The sequence below is a fragment of the Dermacentor andersoni genome, chromosome 10 (assembly GCF_023375885.2).
Source record: "Dermacentor andersoni chromosome 10, qqDerAnde1_hic_scaffold, whole genome shotgun sequence".
In the NCBI taxonomy this organism is placed as follows: domain Eukaryota; kingdom Metazoa; phylum Arthropoda; class Arachnida; order Ixodida; family Ixodidae; genus Dermacentor; species Dermacentor andersoni.
In genome coordinates this window covers 95,821,333-95,845,494 of record NC_092823.1, presented here as the reverse complement: position 1 = coordinate 95,845,494, position 24,162 = coordinate 95,821,333, and the positions used below count along the sequence as shown (strand labels likewise).

The 24,162-nt window shown below is 44.6% G+C and overlaps 1 protein-coding gene across 2 annotated transcripts; it reads right to left on the bottom strand.

The window, feature by feature from the left end:
* Positions 1–5,760: 5,760 nt before the first annotated feature.
* Positions 5,761–23,771, bottom strand: LOC129380725 (uncharacterized). 2 transcript variants are annotated; one of them, XM_055062558.2, is made up of 7 exons: positions 22,271–23,765; positions 19,452–19,514; positions 19,032–19,159; positions 15,519–15,574; positions 11,779–11,890; positions 8,635–8,700; positions 5,761–5,922 (listed from the first exon to the last, which is right to left on the bottom strand). In XM_055062558.2, the coding sequence occupies exons 1-7, from the start codon at positions 22,481–22,483 to the stop codon at positions 5,856–5,858; spliced, it is 705 nt and encodes a 234-aa protein (XP_054918533.1). In that variant the 5' UTR covers positions 22,484–23,765; the 3' UTR covers positions 5,761–5,855. The 2 variants fall into 2 exon arrangements, with proteins under 2 accessions (XP_054918533.1, XP_054918534.1); XM_055062559.2 differs by lacking the exons at positions 5,761–5,922; positions 8,635–8,700 and adding an exon at positions 10,575–11,043 and having other exon boundaries at positions 22,271–23,771.
* Positions 23,772–24,162: the final 391 nt, after the last annotated feature.

Below are 24,162 nucleotides of genomic sequence, written 5' to 3'. Positions count from 1 at the left end.
AAGATATACCTTCTCAAAATAACATTATAGGTGCTTCATAGTCAAAATGACTCACTAAAACGTTTTGTGGGAACAATTTTTAAGATTGTGGCGCCAGCAGTACGAGCTTCCGACGCAATGAAAACAGAATCATTGCATCTCTTAAGCATAATATTTATATTACTCCTTCACAACCGTCCGTCTTTTGGTACCCAAATTATCTCACAGCTACACGCTAAGCACCCTCGTCCCAGCCGATGTAAGCTCGAGCGTCAGAAAAAGCACTAGTGCACTACTAGTGCATGCATGGGGACTGAATGAAAATTTATGGTCCTTGTCAAGTGCTTTGTTCATTTGCGCACACTTCATATTATTTTCTATTCTATTTTTGTTACCATTATTTCCACCATTTCTCCAGACGAGAGGGGCGAAACAGACAGTTCATGTTGCTAAACTCCTTGCCATTCCCTTTTTCTGCTTTGCACCTCTCAGCCATTATGTCGGGCTTCATACTTTAACCTAAAAGTTATGCCAAGATGATTTACCCATAAAAGTTCTCTTCATAACAAAACAAAATGATCAATTAATCAGTCAATCAATAAATCAACCAATCATTCACAAGTCTTGTGGGAACGCACTCATAAATGTTTAAAAATGCTGAATGCATAACAAATATTTCTTAAACCTGCATTTTTAACTGTCTTTGTCATGCAGTCCCCCGCATCACAACTAAAAGTTGTGTAGCATTGTTCCATTAGCCAAGAAAGGGTTCTCTAACTACCACTCAACTTATCGAACTACAGGCTGCTAGAAAATAGTGGAACATGCCATCTGCAGCAATACGGTAAAGTTCCTAAATTTCCTTACCTCTTTTTATTCGACCAACATGGGTTCAAGAAGTTTTCTAGTGAAACTCAACTCGCTCTCACTTTATTGCGATTAGCATTCTTGAGGTACTTCTCCGATTTTCTAGGGCTCTCTATCTATCTATCTATCTATCTATCTATCTATCTATCTATCTATCTATCTATCTATCTATCTATCTATCTATCTATCTATCTATCTATCTATCTATCTATCTATCTATCCCTCTGTCTATCACATGCGCCTCTAACTGTTTTCCCGCCAACATGAGTCGTTGAGAAGTCTCTGGTCAAATGGGCAAAACGTTGCGCTGTTGTGCTCGTAGAACCTGGTTCGATATCGAACACCGCACCGTCTTCAGTCACAGTGTATGTGGAACTGGGTATGTGCTGCTCATCAATTAAACCATTTCACGCCAACTTCTGTTACCAGGTACGCACCGCCTGCTTATCCCGCTCTTCACTGAACCTCCTTGACACCAAGTTGGTTTCCTGGGTATGTGTCACTCTTCGGTGAACTTCTTTGAGACCGAATTTGGTCGCTTGGTATGTGCCAGTTATATGTACTGCATTTCAATGTACCTATTTGATGCCAGCTTGAGTAACTGTATGCCTCAGAGTATGTACTGTTCTTCAATTGAAAAAAGATTGGGGGGATTTCTGAGGTACTCTGTCGCAATCAATATCGCGCCCTATAAATTGAGACAAATGCCTATATGTGTATATTCTCACAAGCGCCTTGCAAGGACTTCGCGAGGGCGCCGCTGAATGACCCAGCATGGCCAGAGAAGAGCGGGAGAGGGGTCTGGATGCATACACGCCTCACACATGACGCGTTTCTATGGTGGCCATACGGTGTGCCGCTACTTTGCTTCAGTGCTATTTACAATAATTTCGATGTTCATCGAAAGATGGCTACCACTGTTTCTTATAGTGCTTTAAAATTCGTTAGGCACATCACGGACTTTTAGGGACTGTATATATATATATATATATATATATATATATATATATATATGTCTGTTGCTCTGTTTATGTTTGGATTAACTTGTCTGGCACCGAGGGGTCACTGGTTTAGGGTAGCGGGTGTTCGAATGTCCTAGACAGCCTGTACGTCAGGTGGCGAAGAATGAATTCTCAACGTCGAAATCTCGTGGGCCAGGGACTCGAGCTCGGAAGACCCGAAGACGCATTTCTGGGGATTCACGACCAACCAAGTCAAATCGTCGAAAGCGTTGAAAGAGTTCCTGAATGTGACGCTGCCGACTCGCTACGAGGGTGTCATAGACGCAGGCAAATACTGCACGGAGGCCATGCGTTACCTCGGCAATGAATCTTTGAAACATTTGAGCTCCATTGCTTAGTCCAAAGGGCATGCGTACATACTCAAACAGGGCGAAGGGTTAGTAATGGCCGTCTTTGGGCCAGCTCAATGGCCGGCTCAATGATTGGCTCAATGGCCGCCCATCGGTCGGCTCCATGGTGATTTGGTGATAGGCCTTGGCAAGGCCCACTTTCCTAACGATCTTGCATCCTTCCAAGTGCCCTATGAAATCTTGGATGTGTGGAAAGGGATAGCTATCATGGGCCATGTGAGTATTGAGCGCTCGGTAATCGCCGCATGGACGCCAGTCAGGTGGTTCTTTATTGGGCACCTGATGAAGTGGGGAGGCACAAGTGCTGAACGAAAGACGAATAATCCCGAGCTGGAGCATGTGATTCGACTCCTCTTTAACAATCGTGAGAGGCTCACCGAAGAGGGAACGCAGACGTGCTGCGACAAGTGGACCACGCGTGAGAGTGTGGTGGGCTATGCTGTGCTCGGGTGACTCATTTAAATTGCGGAGCCTCGTGGCCACAAAAAAGTCTTCATGGAAAATTACGCATTTATTGCAGATATAAGGCATCATGGAACGGACAGATTTGCTGCGGTACTCGTCATTACGCGCGCTGCGGTCCATAGTTCGAATCCCGGTAAGAAGCTTATTTTAAAGCGAGAGCCCTACTCCTTGGGGTACAAATCCCAAGGTCAATCTCGAAGTGCCTTTGTTCTTCAGCCGCCGGCGCACAAGTGTGAAGGAGTGTCGTCACGTCACGTGGTCCGCTGCGGAAGGCGTCGCAGCTGCGCTCGCTCGAGCCTCGCTGCTGTGTACCGTGTGACTAAGCGAGGGTTTAACAGCTGCTTCACCGGCGCTTGCTCGCTCAGTCTCACCATGGATGAAGCATGCGCCAGTGCAAGCTCGTGAACTTTTTGTCACAGGCAACATGCTGAGTCTGAGCACCCTGCCGATATAGCTTGCCAGGAAGAAGCACTGAAGAACCGTGTCTAGCTATGCTTCACAGCGATGTCACTCGTATAACTACGTTCAAGCCACGTTGAACCCCAGCGACTTGTTTTATAAGACAACCAATGATCTACTATAAAACTATTATATCAGTTGCACTTATTAACTTCACCAAATACGCATTAATTTTGGAGTTATAAGACGTCACAGAACGGACAGGTTTTGCTGGAATACTTGCCAAAGAATGTTTGCGCATTCGCACAGAACAAGAAGTTAGAGAAAGACAACGCCTTTTATTTTCGTATGACAATGACTAACCAAACTTAAGCCCCCTGAATAACGTTACTTTTCTGACTCATACTATAACACGCAACCTACAAGATGCAGATTTGATTCGTAGCGCCTAGAAAAACATCCACTAGCCAAACATGTTGACTCCACATCTTCCAGTTTTTTTTAACCTTTATTGATAACATGTTGCCTTCGTTATCCTCAGCATAATCGCTATCCGCAGGATAACAGATAACGCTATAGGACCGAGGTCTCGACCGGTGACGACTACCGTACAACACGGTATCTTAGCGGTTGTGACCTTGCGCTCCTAAGCAGGTCATTGGATAAAATCCCCGCCGCGATGAGCGCATTTCGATGGGGGCGAAATGCAAGAACGCCTGTGTCCCGTGCATCGAGCGCACGTTGAACATCCTGGTGGTCAAAATTATCCGGAGTCCCCCACTACGGCGTGCCCCATAATCAAATCGCGGTTTTAGCACTGAGAACTCCAGAATTAAACTCAATTCAAATGCTCCCTGCACTATATATTCGTTTTGTCGTGTCAATTGTGTATTTCTAACAGCCGCCATATTATCTGGTGTAAGCTCACATGACCTGAATTGCTTCATTTGCTTCTCTTGATCTTAGGTAAAATATCTTCTACGCTGGTTTCCTCAATATCACTATAAGCACATTTTTCAGCCTCGTCACTTTGACCTTACATGATGTTGCATAATAGAGTGATCTTATTTTTTGTATTCAGTATTATTGTTCAGCTTCTGTTGTTGACACTGGTGTGTCTACACCATGTACTCCGGCACACACGTGTTCTTCTTCAGAACTCTCTCTAGTTCTTCGAGTCTTGCGAGGCCTATTGGTCTAGATTACCGGATTACTCTTTCCGCAAGCCGAGCATAAATCACAAAATATTAGAGCCCAGTTCCTAGGCAGCCGTTCCTGCAGCGAGCGCTGGCTTCTGCGTCCTACATCGTAACCGAACGAATAAGCATGGCGAACGAATAAGCGAGCGCGGAGCGCTCTGGGAGATGAGAGACGGGGATAGCGAGGAGAGCGCGAGGAGGAAAGCGCAGGAGGAGCGTCAGCGGAACAATGAGGCGGAAAGAGGAGGAGAAGGTAATGGTGAAAGCGTGAGAAGGAAAGCGTAGTGCCGCGCACGACGGGCTTTAGATGGGCTTCAGGCTACGACGGGCTTCAGGCTACGAGATGGCGTCAAAGTAGCGCGCTTCATCTGTATGGAAATAAAGCGCTGCATGAGCGGAGGTCTGTCTACAGTGGTTACTATGAGTCGCGCCCATGGGTCACGATTAGCGAGGCAGTTCCCTCACACTTCGCTCGGTTCGTAACTCAGATTGTGTACATCAGCCAATATATTGCGAAATCAAAACTCGTATAGAGCTGCACTCAAATTTTGGATCAGGGAGTATCGTAATCGTCCGTGAATTTTTTCCTTGGCTTTTCTATTGTATATAGGCTTTGGCATTTAAATTAGAAATTCGTTTGGTGTTTTGCAACCCAATATTTATGCTAAATAATACATAAATATATTGACTTTTCTTTGATTACGCACATAAAATGTTCAACAAATACTTAGAATGCACAAGTTCTTTACCTCAATGTCGTGCTCGTGGCGACTCTTCTACACTGCATCTGCTACCCTATTTTACAACAGGGTGATGCTAAGATAACTTCGTGAAGAAAGGGAGAACACTGCGATTCAAGTCCTAGTCGGCGCAACTGCAGTGTCTATCATTGCCATCATCCTCGTGTTGGCTTACTTGAATTACAAGCTACAAAATACCATGCGATGTGCCTGAGATAGATATATGGTCGTCGCTAATGTAGATTGCATATTCTCTCCACAAAAACAGACACACTTGAAGCATTTATGATACTGCTCTCTTTATTGCGGCGCTACAGCAGGTAAACAAGCGCTTATAGCTTTAAACGACACGTCGCCTATCACTACCACTGTGTTTCAGTCATACACTCTAAAAACAGTTACACCCTTTGGGTTGTACAGTTGCCACACAACAATAATCTTTGTCTTGCTCCCATTTCCTTTCTTTAACGCTGCGAGCCTAGTAATCCAAGTCACGAAGGGCATGCGCGTTATCAGCATGACAGAGCATTCTCGAACGGAAAGTAACGAGCGCAGCGTTTTCAAGAAAGAAAATGCGAGAAAGACAGATGATTATTGTTGTGTGGCAAATATACACCCTAAACAGTGTAAACTTCTTTTAGAGTGTAGCAACCAACTATATTGCGCATAGCATTTGACTACATTCAAGAACGTATAGCTGCGATATAAGAAGATACGCTTCAGACAGATCACAATTACGAATAAATAGAGCAACTTTATTATTTGCATTTCATCTCAGCTACATTCATTGCATGCTCCTCATGTAAAATGATCCACAAACACCACCAGGCGATCTTAGTTCAGGATTTTCGGTCTATCTTCTTGTAGGCATTGTGTCCAACAAGCGCTTTTGGGGCAATTTCTACACGGAAATGCAACAAACATTTCAGTTAGAGAATCACGTACCAGGGCCTCTAAATGATGCAGCAATCTGTCATGCTCAGAAACGCGCCAGAATCCTTTTAACTCGTTACTGCGATGCGACAAAGAAATAACCTAATGACCTTGATAAGGTGACGCTTACATTACACTACTTTGTTTTTTTCCCGGTGACCATTATTAGCAAAATTACCACTGAAACCTGGCAATTTTAAAATCCATTTTAGTTTATTCTGGCAAGTAGCTTATTTGTAATGTACTCGAAACAATAGAGCACTGTTTTACCAGGTGTAAAAATGGGATATTGTTTCGAACTTGCTACAAAAGAATTTTGAGAAATACGTTGACTTTAAGCCAAATAAGCTCAATATTTCAATGAGCACGATGAAGATGACGTGCCTTTCATATGTTTCTCCTGACTGGACCACACAATTTATGGAAGACGCAATGTTGCACAGCAAAGCTGGAGCCCATTGTTTCGCCGACAGTACAGTTTATTGGAATTGTCGTTCACCTAAAGGTGCATCTATGCCCAAACAGAATTTATACCACACTGGTGCCCAGGACTAATTAATTGTCTGTCGTTGTCTTCATTTACGGAGCAAGTATGACTGCTTGTCTGCTGCTTGACCTTGGCGTAGGTGGCCGACTCTACGCATGGATTTTTAGCCACCTTAGCGGGCGTACTATTTTAGTGTTGACAGCTGACAGTGAAACGGGCAGACACCACGTTGGCCGTGGGGTTCCACAAGGTGCGATCATCAGTCCTATGTTACTCAATACACGCTCATTGACCTTGGAGCTGAACTGACAGACAATGCTAACATCAGCGCATACGCGGACGATATATGCATATGCGCATCGGGAATAACGCGCCCGCAAATGCACGCAAGACTGCAACGGGCCACAACCGTAACATCGAAATACTTGCGCCGTCAAGGCCTGCGACTTTCTACAGGAAAATGTGCTACAATGGCATTCACAAGGAAATCAATGACGCGGTATCCAATATTATTTAATGGAGCAGTGATCCCGACTATCACGCCTCATAGGTACTCTGGTCTCATCAATGACCACCGCCTATCTTGGCAGAAGCTCGTCAGTGTACTGCGGACCAAACTATCAAGTTTTATACACGTTCCTCGGGTTGTAGCTGGAATAAGAGGGAGGCCCTCTGAACGAAGTCATTTGCAGCTATATCAGAAGTTATTTTCGGGCTACCAACGATACAGCATGCCTGCGTTTTTCAATATACATTCAACTTGTCTCCGGCGATTGGAAAGCCTTCAGGCCCAAGCTCTGCGAACATGCTTAGGCCTGCCGTGGTATACATCGACTTCCGGCACCATTGCGAATTATGGATCTATCCAATTTAAATTTACATGTCTTGTAAGCCACATCTAATTCACCTCCGACTCCTGACTCGACACACATACCATCCCCTGTCTTCAACTCAAGGAAATCACCCAAGCTGCGCTTAAGATGCCTCACTGCTCACCGGCATATCATTCCCTCAGGCTTCCCACCTACCATCATGTCTGAAGTGCCACCGTGGAGATTATATAGACCACAGGTGCGCCTTCACATACATGGAATTTCAAAGAAACCGCGTATCCCTTCCACTGGCCTAAAAGAACTCACTTTGGCCCATTTAGCTCGACTATGCGATGGCTTCGTGCACATATACGCAGATGGATCCGTTACTTCATGCGCCTCGACCGCTACCTTTGTGATCCCTCAGCTGGACACATCCCGCCAATACAAATTGCACCGCAAATCGTCTTCCGCTGCTGAACTTGTTACAATGCAGGAAGGTGTCCGTATGGTATACAGCCCTGATTCTCAAAGAACTTCCTTTCTGATATAGATAAATTTCATGCAATATAAGATTACGGATGCACTGTGCCTTATAAAGGTACGTCTGAAATATTCTCACATTGGAATGCGAACATCGTGCATTACTGCGCAATAGCTGGTGCTCACGCATGTTCCAGAATGTTACGTGCCAACTCATGAACCCCGAACACATGATCAATCCTGCGAAATGCATTATTTTCTTAGCGCGCTGAGGGGTGTGGTACGTCGCCGTATCGCCTTAACCGTTTAGCCCCATGCAAGGCTTCTCCGAATGCAACGAAACCCAAAAATCTACGGTACAACAGGCACGTTTGTCGACATGGCTGGAATAGTAGAACCCATGAACAATTCAGCTTCTATATTTTGCTCTTATTAACCTTTTATCTACATTCGTTTACTCTACATTTCTGCTTCTATGGGCGCATTACCTCATTCTTTGTTTTTGGTACATTTATAACTGACAAGATCCCTCAATGTTAATAAAGCTGTTAAGCTTGCCCAAATACTTAACAAAACAAAATGCGCGGAACTATTTTACATGCAGCAGGTGGAGATTCTTTAGCCGCTAATATCGTCCTACATTGTGGCCTGCTGGTTTTGCCTCATAGCAATGAAGCATTTCTTCTCTTCTATTTCTTCTTTTTTTCTTTTGACGGCTCGTATTAATTTATAGATCAAGAAACAGTAAGACCGTTAGGTTAAATTTGTTTAGATCAACAGGAAACGAAACATTGACTTTCATCTTTGCTCAAAATTGGCTGGTAACACTTGTATACAGTCCGCAAGTAGAACTGCTGCGGCATTTACGTATAAAGTAAACTAATTAACAATTACTTACGCAAACATCAGCAACAGTCGTATGAAATCAGTCAAGGTAAATTTCTTGTAATTCCGAAGGCCGAACCTGCATTTGGGTTGAAGCACAAATCACAGTCAGAGATAAGGAACACGTAACCCAAAATTTTAAGAGGTTTTCATCGGCTTATTTTAGAGCATTACAGTTAGCAATTTTCGTAGCGGTATGTTCACTGAACGTGTAATATTTTCCGGGGTAAACGCTGTTCATCAGCTTGACATGTCAAATTCAATCAATTCTAACTCATTCGGAATGCAGCGTTCACATGACATGTCTACTGCCACTTATTATAACCGTTTTCTTTATCTTTCCCTTAAATTTCTGTGCCATTAAAATGTAAAATCATCACTTTGTAAGGTTGCAGCGCACCATTACTTGCATTGTAGACGCCGTGGACTTGAATACGGAAATGTAACGAATTCTGAATATCGATTCTTTCTTATACTTGAAGAAGCAAATTGGCTTACAATTAAAATATCAAAATAACTAGCGGCATTACTAATGGTATAAATGCACAGCTCAGATAAATGTTTGTCTTTTTCTCCCTCGAGATGCCGCAAAAGGAAGGAGGCCTATCAGTGAATATGATCTCCTTACAATATAAACTTATGACGTATTAGTTCTGCGGAAACCCGCAAGGTGGAGAGAAGTAATGAATAAAGGGAAAATCAGACATCCACCTGTTCGTAGCAATTGCTACAAAGTAAACCCATACGGGTTCCTCGAAAGAAAAGCCTCATAGTTGAAGAAAAATTTGTCCTGGTCCGGGACTCGAACCCGGGACCACCGCCTTTCCGGGGCAACCGCTCTACCATCTGAGCTAACCAGGCTTTTTTTTTCTTTATTTCCAGCTTGGCTACAAGCCTCAAAAGTGTTTGTGATCATAGATCACACTCGTTTTATATGTGTCAAAGTATCAAGCGTTGACACCACAGCTTCATCACAGTCATTCATCTAGTACACGTCACGTACCTTCACAACCATTTCCACAAAATATTCATAGACATTTCGGCCTTTAACATCACAATGTCTATATGCCAACAGACTACGCCATACTGCGTGTAGTCCTAGTAAAAATATAACATCCATCTGTTCAAAATCGCGTTAAGGGGTTAAAAAACGAATGCCATGTGGATTGAGGGGCAGGTCTATCTTTAACGTTCTCTGTAATATATCCCAAAAGAATATGGCATTATTACAATCAATGAAAACATGTTCAATCGTTTCAGCTTTGTTGCACAGAAAGCATCTGCTTCCCCATAACACATCAATCCCTCTTTCCTCCAGCCACGTTTTAACAGGCAAGGTTCCCGTGTGAAGCTTGAAGAAGAATGTTTTAACGTTCGCCGGTATACACATATTTTTAACCCTTTTAAGTACGTCTTGCCCAGGCCCTTCTTGAAAAATTCACCGATACAATGGAACAGGGAACACACTTTCAATGAGATCCTTCATAAGACGCTTTCTTTTTACATTGGAGAGGCGGCTAGCAGATGGCAGGGCGAAGTCGAATTTGTCGACAACACGAAGCAAAGGCAAGCGTTTGACGTAGTAGTTCTGCGGAAACCGGCAAGGTGTAGAGAAGTAATGAATGAAGGGAAAATCAGACATCCACCTGACACAGGTAGATGTCTGATTTTCCCTTTAATATAAGGTTATGCAAATCTAGCGGTGAATAGCGCAATTTCCACATGTGCAATTTCCGAAGCATACGCATTTCCATAAGCGGGCGTAATGCTCGTGAGGAAATGCACTTACCATTCAAGTAATCAACCAATCTAGGCTTTGTCATGTTAAAGTTCAGCATTTAAGGCAGCACATGTGCAAAGTATAATCCCAGTTGCTAGCAATCCTGCAACTACACTATGTGGCGGTACTTTTCTACTTCTGGCCGGCGCCCAGCCATATCGTCGTCGTCCGTTCGTGTCGACTATGACTTCCTGAGCGCAACGCCCGTAGTTCGTTCCTCGAGGAGGAGCTGCGAAAGACGAACCACAACACACTGAGGACAAAGTCGTCCAATTCACTCACGCTCCCCTGCTTCTGCCGCTTTGCCGAACCTGTATGTGCGACAACTCTCTGGCTGGGTGACGTTCAATGGCCCATTGGTACAACAAGCGTTCACTTGCATTTGTAAGTTATCCTTCGTCCTTGATGATGGAACACGTGCTCGCTTTGTTCTAGAGCTTTCTTTATTCCGTAGTTCTCCTGCTGCATTTAAATGTACTTTCTTTGCCACCTTCGTTCAAATACCTAATTTCGAGGGCTGTCACACAGGCAACACTGTAGTGGCCATGGGCACGACGCCATATTGCGCTAGGCGGTGAACGAAGGAACTGCTATGTTCCATGGCTCGTGGACAAGGCATTTCACATGTCGCTGTTGCAGTATCTGCACGAAACGTGCCACGATAGAGTGGATAAAGTAGACCTAACACCATTTAATGTTGCGCTTGTGAAAAAAACTTCACTTTTTGACATGAAATCGCAACATGAACTGTTCGCCGGGCTATAAAATTAAATATGTAGGCTTGGGACAGTTCTCTCGCTTCCCCGATTTTTTCAGGCGTTATGAACGGAAATACAGAAAAGCTACCTCGGTGCTTTTGTACGTTGCAGTACAATAACGGCAGAAGTAGTTGTCACAGATAAGTCCAAATGTTCCTTCGTCAGCTCATAGACGTTCCTTTCCATGTCACCGTGAATGTCAGAGAGTTTGCTATTGTGGTGTGCCCGAAATATACGTGCTTGTTCCGAGCACTAAGCGTGCTGCGCATTGGCACAGTTTCGAAACACCCCGCAACCTCCGAACTTCGCCGCGCCCTGATCAGCGGTGATCTGAAGATACTAATGAGATAAACTGTATCGAGTCGCTCTAGACATATCCATCTTCAACGTGTACCATTGTAATCATCGTTACGTTCTTGGCAGAACCTGAAAAAATCTAATACAGAACGTGAGGTAGGTTCGAATATCTAGTGTGCGTACGCTAGAGAAACGTTATTGCTTGCGTAAGTTAAAGGAATGCAGCCACGATGACTTGGTGTACTGAGTGCACTATTATCTTTCCCACATATTTCATTATTCTTATGTTAAAGGCAAAGAAAACGCGCAGCGTTTTACTTACACATCCGCGGTTGCTCTTACAGCGTGCATGTGGCAATCTTTCCCTCCAGGGAAGCATTTTACGACAGCAGCGCTGACCTTTCCGCTGCAAAATGTATCGTGAGTCGCCTTTTCTGCAACAAAAAGACGATGACGAATGTAGGAGGAATATTTTTTCTGTGTTCACGTTTTTATTTGCTGGCGATTATCTTAGACCTTTCATCATGTCTCACTTTTCCAGTTAATTAATAACGCTTTTCCAGTGAGGCGTATAGGAAATTATCACAGTGTTGAAAAGACCAGAATAGTCAGTTACATTATATCATGCAACTTAGAAGGCCCGGTTTCGGTTAGCAGCTTCTCATGAAATATCACTGTCATAACAGGCTGGCCAGTTAGATCATCATCATAAGCACAACGAAGTCTCTCAAAGAACAAAGGTCTCTACCGTCGACTACTTCTGTACAGCGTAGTCCGATACCGACCAACACTAACTTAGTTCCTGATCCCATACCTCAGTTCATTGCAAATCAAATCTAGTTTTCTTTCTTTCCTTTCCACCAATTACGCATTCCAAGAATACGCCACATTGTTCCTAGTAAGCATAGATGGCTTTAATTTATGTTCTTCTTTCTAACAAAAAACTAACAAAAAACTTGCCATTTCGCCGGAAAGGTGAAGCATCAATTGCGATAGCAAATTAGTAGACATCTATACGAAGTAAAAATACTAGTTTTATCGGCTACATAAACTTGTAAACATTCGCTTACTAAGTAAATTAACATGCACAGTCTCACGCGCGCACAGGCATACATGAACACATCTCACTCGATGACCGCGTATGCTCACTGTCAAAACGCTTGAGTGACGAACCGTAGCAGCAGCAGCAAGCAAATTGACCTTCGTGCTGCCTTTCGCTTCAGTGCGAACTAAGCGGGGAGAACACAGCGCCGACGAAGCTATCAGCACTCGGCGCACTCTGTTCCGATCGCAGATGGCTTTCAGGATAGGGCCCATGCGGCCGCGAAGTACGCAGGTGCCGCTGGAGTAGAACGCCGCAGCTGGCTCTCAGGTTTGTCTAGTTACCGGCAATCCAGTTCTTCTCGCTTGACGCTTTATGAAAGCTCGCCGCCAAAAAACTTCAGAACCGTGCGTCGCTGACGACTGAGATCGTAAATGCGGCACGTGTTGATGGCTGTGATCGCTGATGCTCGTGGCGTTTGGAATCGGCCAGTGTTGTGAACTACGCGCCTGTCTCATCTCGGCGCTGTACACGGCGGTAGGCACACACAGCTGAGAACCTATTATACTCGTTCATAACGCTCTCCTGAAGCAAGGGTCCTCGACAACATACGCGCCAGCCGTCTCTTTACCTTTACCCTGCTGCCGCAGTTTCGTACGCCAGCCCCAAAGGGACAGGAAACGCGGAACTCAAGATTCTCAAGTTAATATTAAGGAAAATAATCGCATTTCTCTAGCAGTTGGCTTACAGCCATAGCCAATATTCTGCCTCAGAGAGTAACGTTTAGCCATGGGTGCTTTTTTTATACGTGCGTCTTCAAGAAACTAGAAATTGATCTATTCAATTCGACGTTTGAAGTAGTTCTTAAAGGTGCGCATTCAATTATAGGAAATTTTATTCTTGCACGCCAGCTAAGTTCTATAGCTTACTATTTATCAAACAAATATTGTTTTGTGCCGTAGTGATACTATCCAGTATTTCATGCTGATTTAGTCTTTCTTCTGTGCCATCATTCTACTCCAAACTGCATCAGCCGAAAACTCAAACCTGTCTGTATTATTTTAAAAGCTACCTGGGCATTTATTGCATCTAAAGAAATGCATACATAAGATATTGTGTATGGAAAAAAGATATATATGCCTGAAGATCATTTGAATTATACCCCAAGAGCGAAACACACTTCAAAAGAAAAAATAGTAAATTTCAATAAATTAACGCGAAAATATCGAAAACGAAACTATAGACAGATCGGGGTGAAAGACTTAATAGGATGGCCCAACGCGACGCGATCCCTCCTTCCTGAGTGTAAAGCGACCGGAGCAGCACTGCACGTTGCATAGGCAACCTTCCCCCCCCCCCCCCCCCACACCCCAGAGAGGGGCTGGAAACCGCTGATACAGTTACCTCCCCTGCATACAAGGCGCATGTTATTAAATTGGTTTGGTTATACGCTGGTTAAATTAAATTTGGTTATACGCTGGAAATTGCACGCCGCTGTGTAGGAGCGTTATATCTAAATAATTTTTCAGTTGGTTCATTATTACAGGATGCATACAAAATTGAACTTTTCTGGTATGCCACCAGGAGGCGAGCATCACTGCAATATAGACACTCTCCCCCTTACCTTCAACGAGCGTCGGCAAGCAGCGTTCCTTTCCTGCCTTCTCTCATACTGAAGCCTAGGAAGGTGTCACGTCACGTGACGTGCTACTCATTCTTTTTTTTTTTCATTCCATATTTTTTTGGCGTGCGGTGCATTACCAATGGCGGCATCGCGCGTTTCAGATTGAATGACTGAGCAAAGCCCCGTTCCATGTTCAGTGGCGTCGCAAGCAGTGTGTGTTGCGTAGAAACATTTGTGCGTGTGACCTTGACACTCGCTCGAAGCGCTGCCTCCTCGAAAGGAAGCGCCCCGACTTCTGCTTGAAATATAAATCATTTTTGGGCAGCCAATACTTCCCGTACTGTGCAGATGCGATCGCCATCTTGCGATATACATGCTCCGCTTGTTTGTTTGCAACGCCTAAGCCTGATTTGGGGCACTTTAAGAAGCTTGCAGGACTTCTTACGGTTGCAGTGGAACTGCGATAGGTTCTCTGACATGCCGAGATTTCATCTAAAGATCCCGCGTGATTATATGAACGTACTTAGGAGTCAGGTGTTCCTTTCTGCAGTTGGCTGTAATTTAGTTAACAATATGAAATAGCCACAGCAGCGCGCTGCTTTGCAGTTATCAAAAAAGGAGCACGTTCACTCTAAAGGCGAAGCCCTGGTAGCGATGGCAAGATGTTAGAAAACTACACGGAGCAAATTTCGTAGTTATATCCACTGCATAAATTACAGTAAACATTTGCTTACGAATTAAATTAACGGGAATGGTGTCGCACGCCCAAACGAAAACATCAACACGTGTCAATTTATGACAACGAACACTGGCTGTCACGACACAGGCTTGATAACAATCGCAACCGCAGGGGAGCGAACGCTTCGGGCTGCCTCGCGGCTAAGCACGACTGCGAAATAACAGATTACGCGACCTCCAATACTACGCGCACGGGAGGACAGCACCCATGCAGCCACCAGCCATATCGGCTCGTCAACACTTTACACCCGCCGCAGATTGCCTCCAAGATAGGGTGCGCGGACAACGCGCACGCGTCGACTGCCACCACAGACATAGCCGGCCGACAGGAGGAGACGTGCATTCACACTCACTAGCCCTCGCCTTCTTGAGCGTGCTCGCTATCGCGACTTCCATCATTGGGCGCGCAGGAAGACGGTGCGGCTCATCAAGCCACCACCCTCGACTCACCCTCGCAGGCTTTTCCCCGCAACCACAGCACACAGCGCGCAGGGCGTGATACGATCTTATCGCACTTGGACTTATACCGATCGTCACGGTGACGGCGAAAATTCACCTGGAGTGTCTCTATGATTGCTACCGTAATCAAACACGAACCACCGTTTCGAACACATCTTAGATTGGTAAATTGCGACTTTATCGGTTTAGGTAATCTTACCAGTGAATTCAAGCTCCAGATGGTCGCCTCTTTTTGATTCTTGAAGTAAGTCACTCCTGCAAAATCGGGAATCGTGATTTCAACGCAAGTTCATCCCTTATTATAAATCCTGGTGCGTAAAGTAAAAAAATATTATTTGCTCAACATCACAACGACACAAAATAAACTTGTTCAAACAAGAACCATATGCACTAAGCTCTCCTGGCAAAAAAGAATTATGGGGTTTTACGTGCCAAAACCACTTTCTGATTATGAGGCACGCCGTAGTGGAGGACTCCGGAAATTTTGACCACCTGCGGTTCTTTAACGTGCACCTAAATCTAAGTACACGGGTGTTTTCGCATTTCTCCCCCATCGAAATGCGGCCGCCGTGGCCGGGATCTCTCCTGGCACATGGCGTCATTTGTATACTTGGAAAAATTCAATTCTAAGTTATTTCAAGCTTCACGGGATCCCTGTACGTTTGCAGAGAGTCAATGGCAGGCAGTAGTGGTTTTTATCTATATTAGAGAAATATAAACAATCATAATAACTTTGAGTCTAGCGAGGATGCGAGAATTATCGCTTGTCGAATGCAAAAAAAAAATGTGGACAGGTAAAGAACACACATATAATGAGGTGCAATACAAAGAAAGATGTACACCATTTAACAAATTTAGAAGAAATCAGTCGGGGTACATGATAATGTATAAAAAAACTACCAAGAACTGCTTAGAAAGTAAAATCTGAAATAACTATGCCTCACCTCGAGGATATTCATACGACGAGATAGTCATTCATTCATAAGTCAGCTTGATTGATGTTTTATGCTGTTAGAGCCATGATATGTCCTACAGAAAGGTACTAGCCATGTTGTCTTACTCCAGAAACTGTGCACTTCTTCTAGGGCACTCCTTAGGTTGCACGGCGACATAAATGACGTGTTATTGTACTTTAATCTCATTTTGCAACAGAGCAATAATCGGTACTTGTAGGAGTGTTCAAAAGGTAAAATCCCGTAACTAAGGAATAGATGATGTGACGGGGAATCCCAGGCAACGTTTTCAACTTCACGGAGAGATTTTTTCTGTAATCTGCGAATCTTAAATATATTATGAGCGGCGTCGTACCCCACACTAACGAGCAGTAACTTCTTGCACGGAAAAAAGCGAGTTCTACACTAGAGCCTTCAGTCTCTCAGGTAATACACACCGGCAATTGCACAGCATCCCAACTATGCTTAATTGAAAATATGCTTAATTTGAGAATCACAGAGTTCGTTGAGTGTAACACCAAGGACCTTAGTTTCTGACAATAAACCAATTTCACAGCGGAGCAGCATACGGCTAGGGTACCATAGAAATTTCGTGTCCGTACACAAAAAACTATCATCGTCAATATGGCTCATACCCACATAAGCACTAGTACCCCTCTAGACAAGGAAAAAGTGCAATTGGCCAGAGCCCCGCGAGGAAGAGGTTACAAGCACTCAGCAAAGTGTAGCGAACACTGCTTACATTCTTTGGAATCACGCATACAACATGCAGAAAAGCATGTCGAAAACTGTCATCGGCTGCTTTGTAGAAAGTTAGTTGAGTAGTGTTGAGTATGAGTTGCGATAGGGAGACCGCGCATGGTTAGGACTCGCGAAGAACAGCTCACTTACGAAGCGCAATGGCGCAAACTTAGGCGAGAGTACGACGGAGGCACACGGCAAACACCGCCGAAGATAATGCCCGATAGGCCGACCGTAAGCGACAGACCAGACGCTCACCTTGCCTGAGTTAGTTGCGATCACACTATCGTTGTCGGTGATTTCAGTGAGGATGTGTCGGGACCGAAAAGTGAGTGGTTTACACGTATTGAGTTGAGATATTTTGCTAGCGATTCCACACCGATCCGGCCCAGCCGACCACCCAACCGCGTCGCGTATGTACGTCAATTTGACATTATCAAAGAATGTGTCTGCGGTTGGAAGTATGCCGATCACTGTATATCACAGCGACCGCAAAGCCATTGTGGCAGTCGTTACTAAGTGACAATGAGTGGTGCAATAAAGTCTTTGCCACAAGCTTTCTTGCCTCGAAATTTACAGCTCCGCTGGTCATCAACCTTCGCAAGGCTCAATGGCCTTGATAATTTTATTAAGACCAATTTTTCGAATAAAGTTAAAGCGTATATGTTTCTGGAATGGTCCAAACAAGATTGCCTTTGTCTGTGTAGTACTGATTTGCAGTGCATTTACTATACAACGGCTGGTCAATTTGTCGAGAACAATGTCTGCCTTAAGGGAAAGATTATCAAGCCTATCAGAACTTAAATATATACTTGTGTCTTGTGTATAGATTATGAATGAAGCCTATTCCGTTATGTTTACATTATGGTTAACATGCAGATGAAATAATAAGGGTAGTAACAGACTGCCCTGAGGAATACCCGCTTTCGCAGTTTCTATGACTGAGAATTCTTCATTTATTGACACAGTTTGCTTTCTATTCGTTAGGTATGACGCCATAACATTTAAGGCCAAGTCACGAAATCCACAACCCTTAAATTTTGCTAATAATGTCAGGTGATTTATTGAATCGAAAGCTTACAAAGCATCAACAAAGGTGCCTATAATTAGTTGTCTTCAATAACTCTGATCATCATTTCTTTTTGCATAAACAGTGCTAATTCTGTTGACAGTCCTTTCCTGAGCCCTTTGCTGCGCCACCTGTCGACCAAGGACATGGAATGATTCTGGCGTTGCTGTTACGAAGCGTCAGCTCACGGCCGAGCGTACGCTTCACGTTTTCAATCGCGGCAACCCACTTCAAATCGTCGCCAAGCGGCCTCGTTCATATAACCTCTCGCAGGGTACACAGATCCCCTTCAGTGGTGAAACACCTCCGAGGCTTTTGTGCCTGCAGGCCAGCCAGCGCCGTTGTAAACGCGACACCGACGACATGCCACTGCTATTCGTGCTGGTGGCCGCTATGTTTGTTTCGCAAAAACGCTCGGTCCACTGCGCGCTCCGCTGGGGAGAGGAGGCAAGCGGAGCCAGCGGTCCGCTCCGTAAACACGCTGGCCGTCCCAGCGTACCACACATGCGCAGTGGCGCCTCCGCCCACCCGCTGGGCCCTCTGGCCCGTAAACCCGCTCATCTATAATTCTCTCGTCTTGGCTTCTTGTGGTCTAAGCGTATTTCTTGGGGGGCCATGGCCGAGCCCGAGAATCCACTATATAGAGAATCCACTTCTATAGAGTGGTTGCTTGTTCAGTGTCAAACAAAAAAATGTAAGCCCTCGAGGAAGAGTACTGCAAGAGGACAACCAGCTTCGAAAACATTGTGCGCAAAGCTGAAGAAGAAACGATAGGAAATGTTTTTCAGAGTCGCTGGTTTTTCTAGCACTTCTACAAAAAAGTTGGACATCAAATGTTCCGTTATACAGGAATATACAAAGTTCATTCTCTTATTAGATACTTTCATTGATAGTTATATCCAAAATATATGTAGCGCAAAACGTTTTTATCTCGTTCAATTGCACTTACTCAGTAAAATAATAGAAAATACTGTCGTTGCTGGGAGATTGTGTCACAGCGTATGCACTCAACCTGTCTAATGTCTTGGTTGCATCCAGGGATTTGCCACCGCTGTATGGAACACGAAGGTCATTGTTCTGGAAACAAAATGTCAACATCCAAGAACCATTGCGTCATTTTTTGGCCTGCACCTTCCAGTCAAACAAAAAACGTAGTTTCTTTTTCGTGTTTCATTTCATTAAGTATAACACTATATCATTTCACGAACTATAACATTATGGTCAACTAACCACCTCCTAGTCATTCCGTTCCCTGTCTCATTGAAACTGCTAATAGTGTTGTACACAGTATAAAGGTGGTGAAGATCTGGCTTCCATATTTATAAGAAAACCGCACAATATATGTACATCTAAAAGTTCATATACCTACCTTCTGTGTACTTTCGATTGAGAACTTTACCATTATTAATTCATTGTTAAAATACTGCTGAACCTGAAAACAAAAACACCCTCATTGAGTCATGCACTTAGTGACGTAAGAATGTGCGCTGACAGAATCTTTGCACTTCAAATGATATTAAAGCGGTGACATCACAGCCAGTTTCCTAATATAGATCTGATCCACGCACTTTGTACTATAACGGCAAGAAACGCTGGGATGTGCCTATAGCAGAACTTTCTTGGGGTATGAGGATCTGAATCGAACAGATGCACCGTTGTTGCTGCACTCCTCATGTTGAGGGTATGCCCTCGTCACAAGGTTGTCATACCGACAGATTGTAAATTGGCACTTAAACAACTGCTTGCTGTGTTTCCTACCAAAACGTTTGTCAGCGATTTATATTGCTGCTCCAATACGGAAAGAAATATTTGCGCATCCTATTTTAATGCGCACATTCCCACGTGAGTATTTGTGGCAACGAAGGTAATTAGACACACGACCGAAGCACTGTCGAAAGCCTCCAGCTTCACAGTACAGAAATATGGCCACCTCGCGGCGTTTTCAATCTTTCTTGATCCTTCTGCAAAATTCATGTGTATTTAACTCGCGTAACCACATCAGCATCTTTATTGAGCCTGTGACTTTTACTATAGTTCGTGCTTCAACAATGGAGTCACTAACTTTCCCTTTTACGCCGACTGCAACAGGGTGGACTAGCAGGGCTGTGTCTTTCATGCTCCCAGTTTCTAACTGTTTCAAGTGCAAAACTGAACAGATGGACTCGTCCATGTGCTTTGAATGCAACGCTCCTGAAGACCTGCAACATGTTCTGTGCGACTACGGCCGTTGCGAGGAAAAGAGACAGTCTTTGAAGGCGGCACTACACCTGTAACAGGACTTGTGCTTAGAACGGCGGCACATTCTCGGCCCATTGCAAAGCACCACCTGAGCGTTACTTGCCACAAACGCGTTGTTAACGTTCTTGCGGGCCACAAGCCTCAACGAAACTTTCTAAATATCTCTATCGTATATATATATATATATATATATATATATATATATATATATATATATATATATATATATATATGTGTGTGTGTGTGTGTGTGTGTGTGTGTGTGGATGTGATTATACGTGGTGTTTAGTGTTTATCACTGTATATGTTATACTAATCACTCAGAACCTGGAGTAACATGGCAGACGATCAGTCAGGCTAACATTTTCGGCATATCGTTAAATCGTCTCTCTCTCTCTCTCTCTCTCTCTCTCTCTCTCTCTCTCTCTCTCTCTCTCTCTCAGTTCGACTAGCAGCACATCTGCACTATCGATTGCGCAGCGTGTCACCGGAGTATCGATACGGGCCCGTCAGACTAAAAGATTATATCTGTATCGACGACATGACAAACATAGCTAATAATTTCTTGGAAGCAACCGAGTTCTCTACGTAAGTCACGATCTTATTCGTGGTAGCTCCAAGCTACATTGATCTCGACGGTGCGACGCCTGTTGCACTCCGAAGCCTCTCCGGTGAAGCAGCTCGCCGGGCAATGTCCGCGGTGTGGTCAGACGCCGCTTGGCGACGACGGCTCAAAGCCTCCCTCTCCCGCGCAACGCTCAGAGAAGACGGCCCGGCCTCGCTCTCATTCATGGCCAAGCTCGCACTGACCAGTCGAGCGCGGCTGCAAGGCGCGCGGCGAGTCGCGCGGGCGCGATCAAGCGGCTATTCAGCTGCGGAGAGCGCATGCGCCAAGCAGGGGGGCGGCGGCTGAGTTCGGCGCGGCGAGTCACGTGATGCATTGCCAAGGCTACCGCGCAGCTGCGGTCAAATGACGGTCAAATTGCTGGCGACAGCAGAACTCGGCTCGACGCGGTAAGTAAAGCTTTCGCTTTAAAAGTAAAAGATGATTCTTGCACTCGCAGCAAGGAATGACGACAGCATGAATGCAGTTGAGCCTACAGTGCGTTTAACTTCTTGTCACGTGCGCGCAATTAAATTTTTTTTGCATGGCAATTTTTCACGGGATTGTCACAATATTCAACTTGTCAATCGACGCAATATGAGCCTACTCTGTCCGAAATATATTGAACGTTGCCGGCTGTTCTGTAGCAGAGGAGGCGTCACTGATCAGATTGCACGTGCGTCGCAAAAAGAGTTGTACATTCTCGAATGTATGTGAGCACGAACGCTTAGTGAGAAATATATTGTAGCACGCGTCAAATAGCGGAGGAATCCGACCGTGGGATTAGATTCTATGACCGACGACTATGAGAGCCGCTATTAATGTGTTTGTAGTGTCAATTGAGTGCCTTTCATGGTACAGGTTTGCCCAGGAAAGAGTTAAATTGCTCACCATCATTTTTGGCAGTCTTTACTTATTCACCGTCAACACTACAACAACCCAATGTATAGCTGTACAATACATGTCAGCAGTTGAGTTATGCAGGCATGGCAGTGCTATCGGGATATCAGTTGTCTTAAATTATTGTACTGAAAGGAAATTCATCGGTGTGGTCGGAGGAATTACTGCTGTGTATTAAGTAGTGGGTTCAGACGTTGCCGAAGCTTACATCAAGCTTATTAATACAAAATTCTATTGTTGTGCACTGAAATTTCAGCACACAAAAACAAACATATGAAACAGCCATTGCATTGCTAAAAACAATCTCTTTCCACAGAAGCTCGGCCTGTGTCCACGTTTCAATTTATTGCATTTAAATAAATGCACTTAGTTGTACCTTGGACTTGTTGCCGTCACTTGACAATGTGCTTTAGGTACAGAGAAAAAGAAGAGCCATTTTTATCTTACCTGTGAGAAAAGCTTCTTAAAGTCATCCATTGAAGGAACATTATCAGCTTCAGTCTCTTCATTATTCAACCAACTTTGCGACTTAAATGTGTCATCGTACAATATGTATGCATTTACAGTGACACCTACACCGACTGGTGGCAGTGACCGCTGCTTCGCTGAAAGATTAAGCAAGTTACTAAAAGTTCCACAGCAAAAACAATAGCCCCTCATGCATTACACAACCGCTTTCTTCAATTTATTTTACTTCGAATATGTGTACTTTACGGCAATCTTTTATAAAACCATGTTTACTCTTCCACAGGATTCGGAGTCATCCGACGCTGGCACGCACCAGTTACGGCGTTCTGTTGCGGATTACGCAGTAGCAGTTTCATTTCGCTGCCGTGCCACACGCATTTTGATCGAGGCGAAATACGAAAATGCCCTTCTTCCTAATTTTTCTTGCAAGTTCCCGATCTTTAGACCACCAAACTTAATCCGGAACCCCATAATGCGGCATCTCTCGTAAACAAAGTGTTGCTTTTCCTGATTGAATTTTCAGACTCTCATTAGACCATCAATAATTAATCGGGCTGACTGGGCGCCGTACAAAGACATGTGGGCATCACATGGGCAGTTTTAAAAAGCAGGCAGAAATAGTGCCTGTTGAAACGCCGAATTTAAATCCGCAAAACACTTCTTTCATGTAATGACAGTCGCTGGTTTTTCAATACCGCTGATCGCCAACAGTGGCCTGTGACGACAGCTAACACCGAATACACGGTGAACATCAAAGCGAACAAATAAAATTAATTTTGGGGTTGTGAGTGCCAAAACCACGCTTTGATTATGAGGCAGACCGTAATGGTGAACTCCGGATTAATTTTGACCACCAGGGGATTTTTAACGTGCCCCCCAATGCACGAAACTCGGGAAGGTTTTTTTTTTGCATTTGGGCAGATCGAAATGTGCGGCCGCCGTGGCCGGAATTCGATCCCGCGACCTCGTGCTTAGCAGCGCAACACCATAGCCGCTAAGCCACCGCGGCGGCTTATACACATTAATGCAAGGAGCTTGCGGAGACATGATAGAAACATGCCACTCCCCAACTAAAACTAGCCCGGGAAGCCTCCTACAGCGTGCTGGCTTTACTCCAGCATGGACTTATAGCACCAACTAAGTTACGAAAGAATTTGTTACGACATTGTGAAACTTAGCTCAATCTACCGTGTTTAATTCCCCGCCGCGCCATCGTCCACGAGTGTACATAAACAAATATCCCAAGAATTTTTAGTTCTGCTTGCATATGAATGCACTGGCGATGGTCGGACAGCACAGCGTGTTTTCAAGCGGCGCTTTTGTTGCGAATACACCCGGACACTCCCGATCGTCACTGCTTGGCGCTGCTGCTGTATTGCTTAATAGCTAGTACTCATGAAAAATGATTGAACAACGTTACCGATGGTGGGATCGAACATCGGTCACCACAGCAAAGTCCTCCTAAGCTCCAACCATTAGAGTATAATCGCACGCGTATTTCGGTTGTGCCAGCGCTGGCTAGCCCTTCGAGACGATTGCCGCGTGTGTCGTAATGCCGCACCTGCGGTACGCAGGTGCCGCAGAGCATTCACGCGTGACCGTTTGCTTTACCCAAAGACGCAGGAATGAAATAGGAAATCTTATGACATTTGATTAACCGCTTCACGGCACCTACGCTTCACATATATTCGAAGACGTGCGTTAGATCTGCATAAAACTAAAGTGATAAACGTGCATAACTTTTCCTTTGTGTTGTCGTTTTATTGTTATTTCTTTTTTTCCTACACCTTGATCACGTCAGGTTGAAATCACGGGGGGTCGCAGTGCTACGAAAAGAGCTCGAGTCGTTTCAACTGATGAGCTGGTCAAGC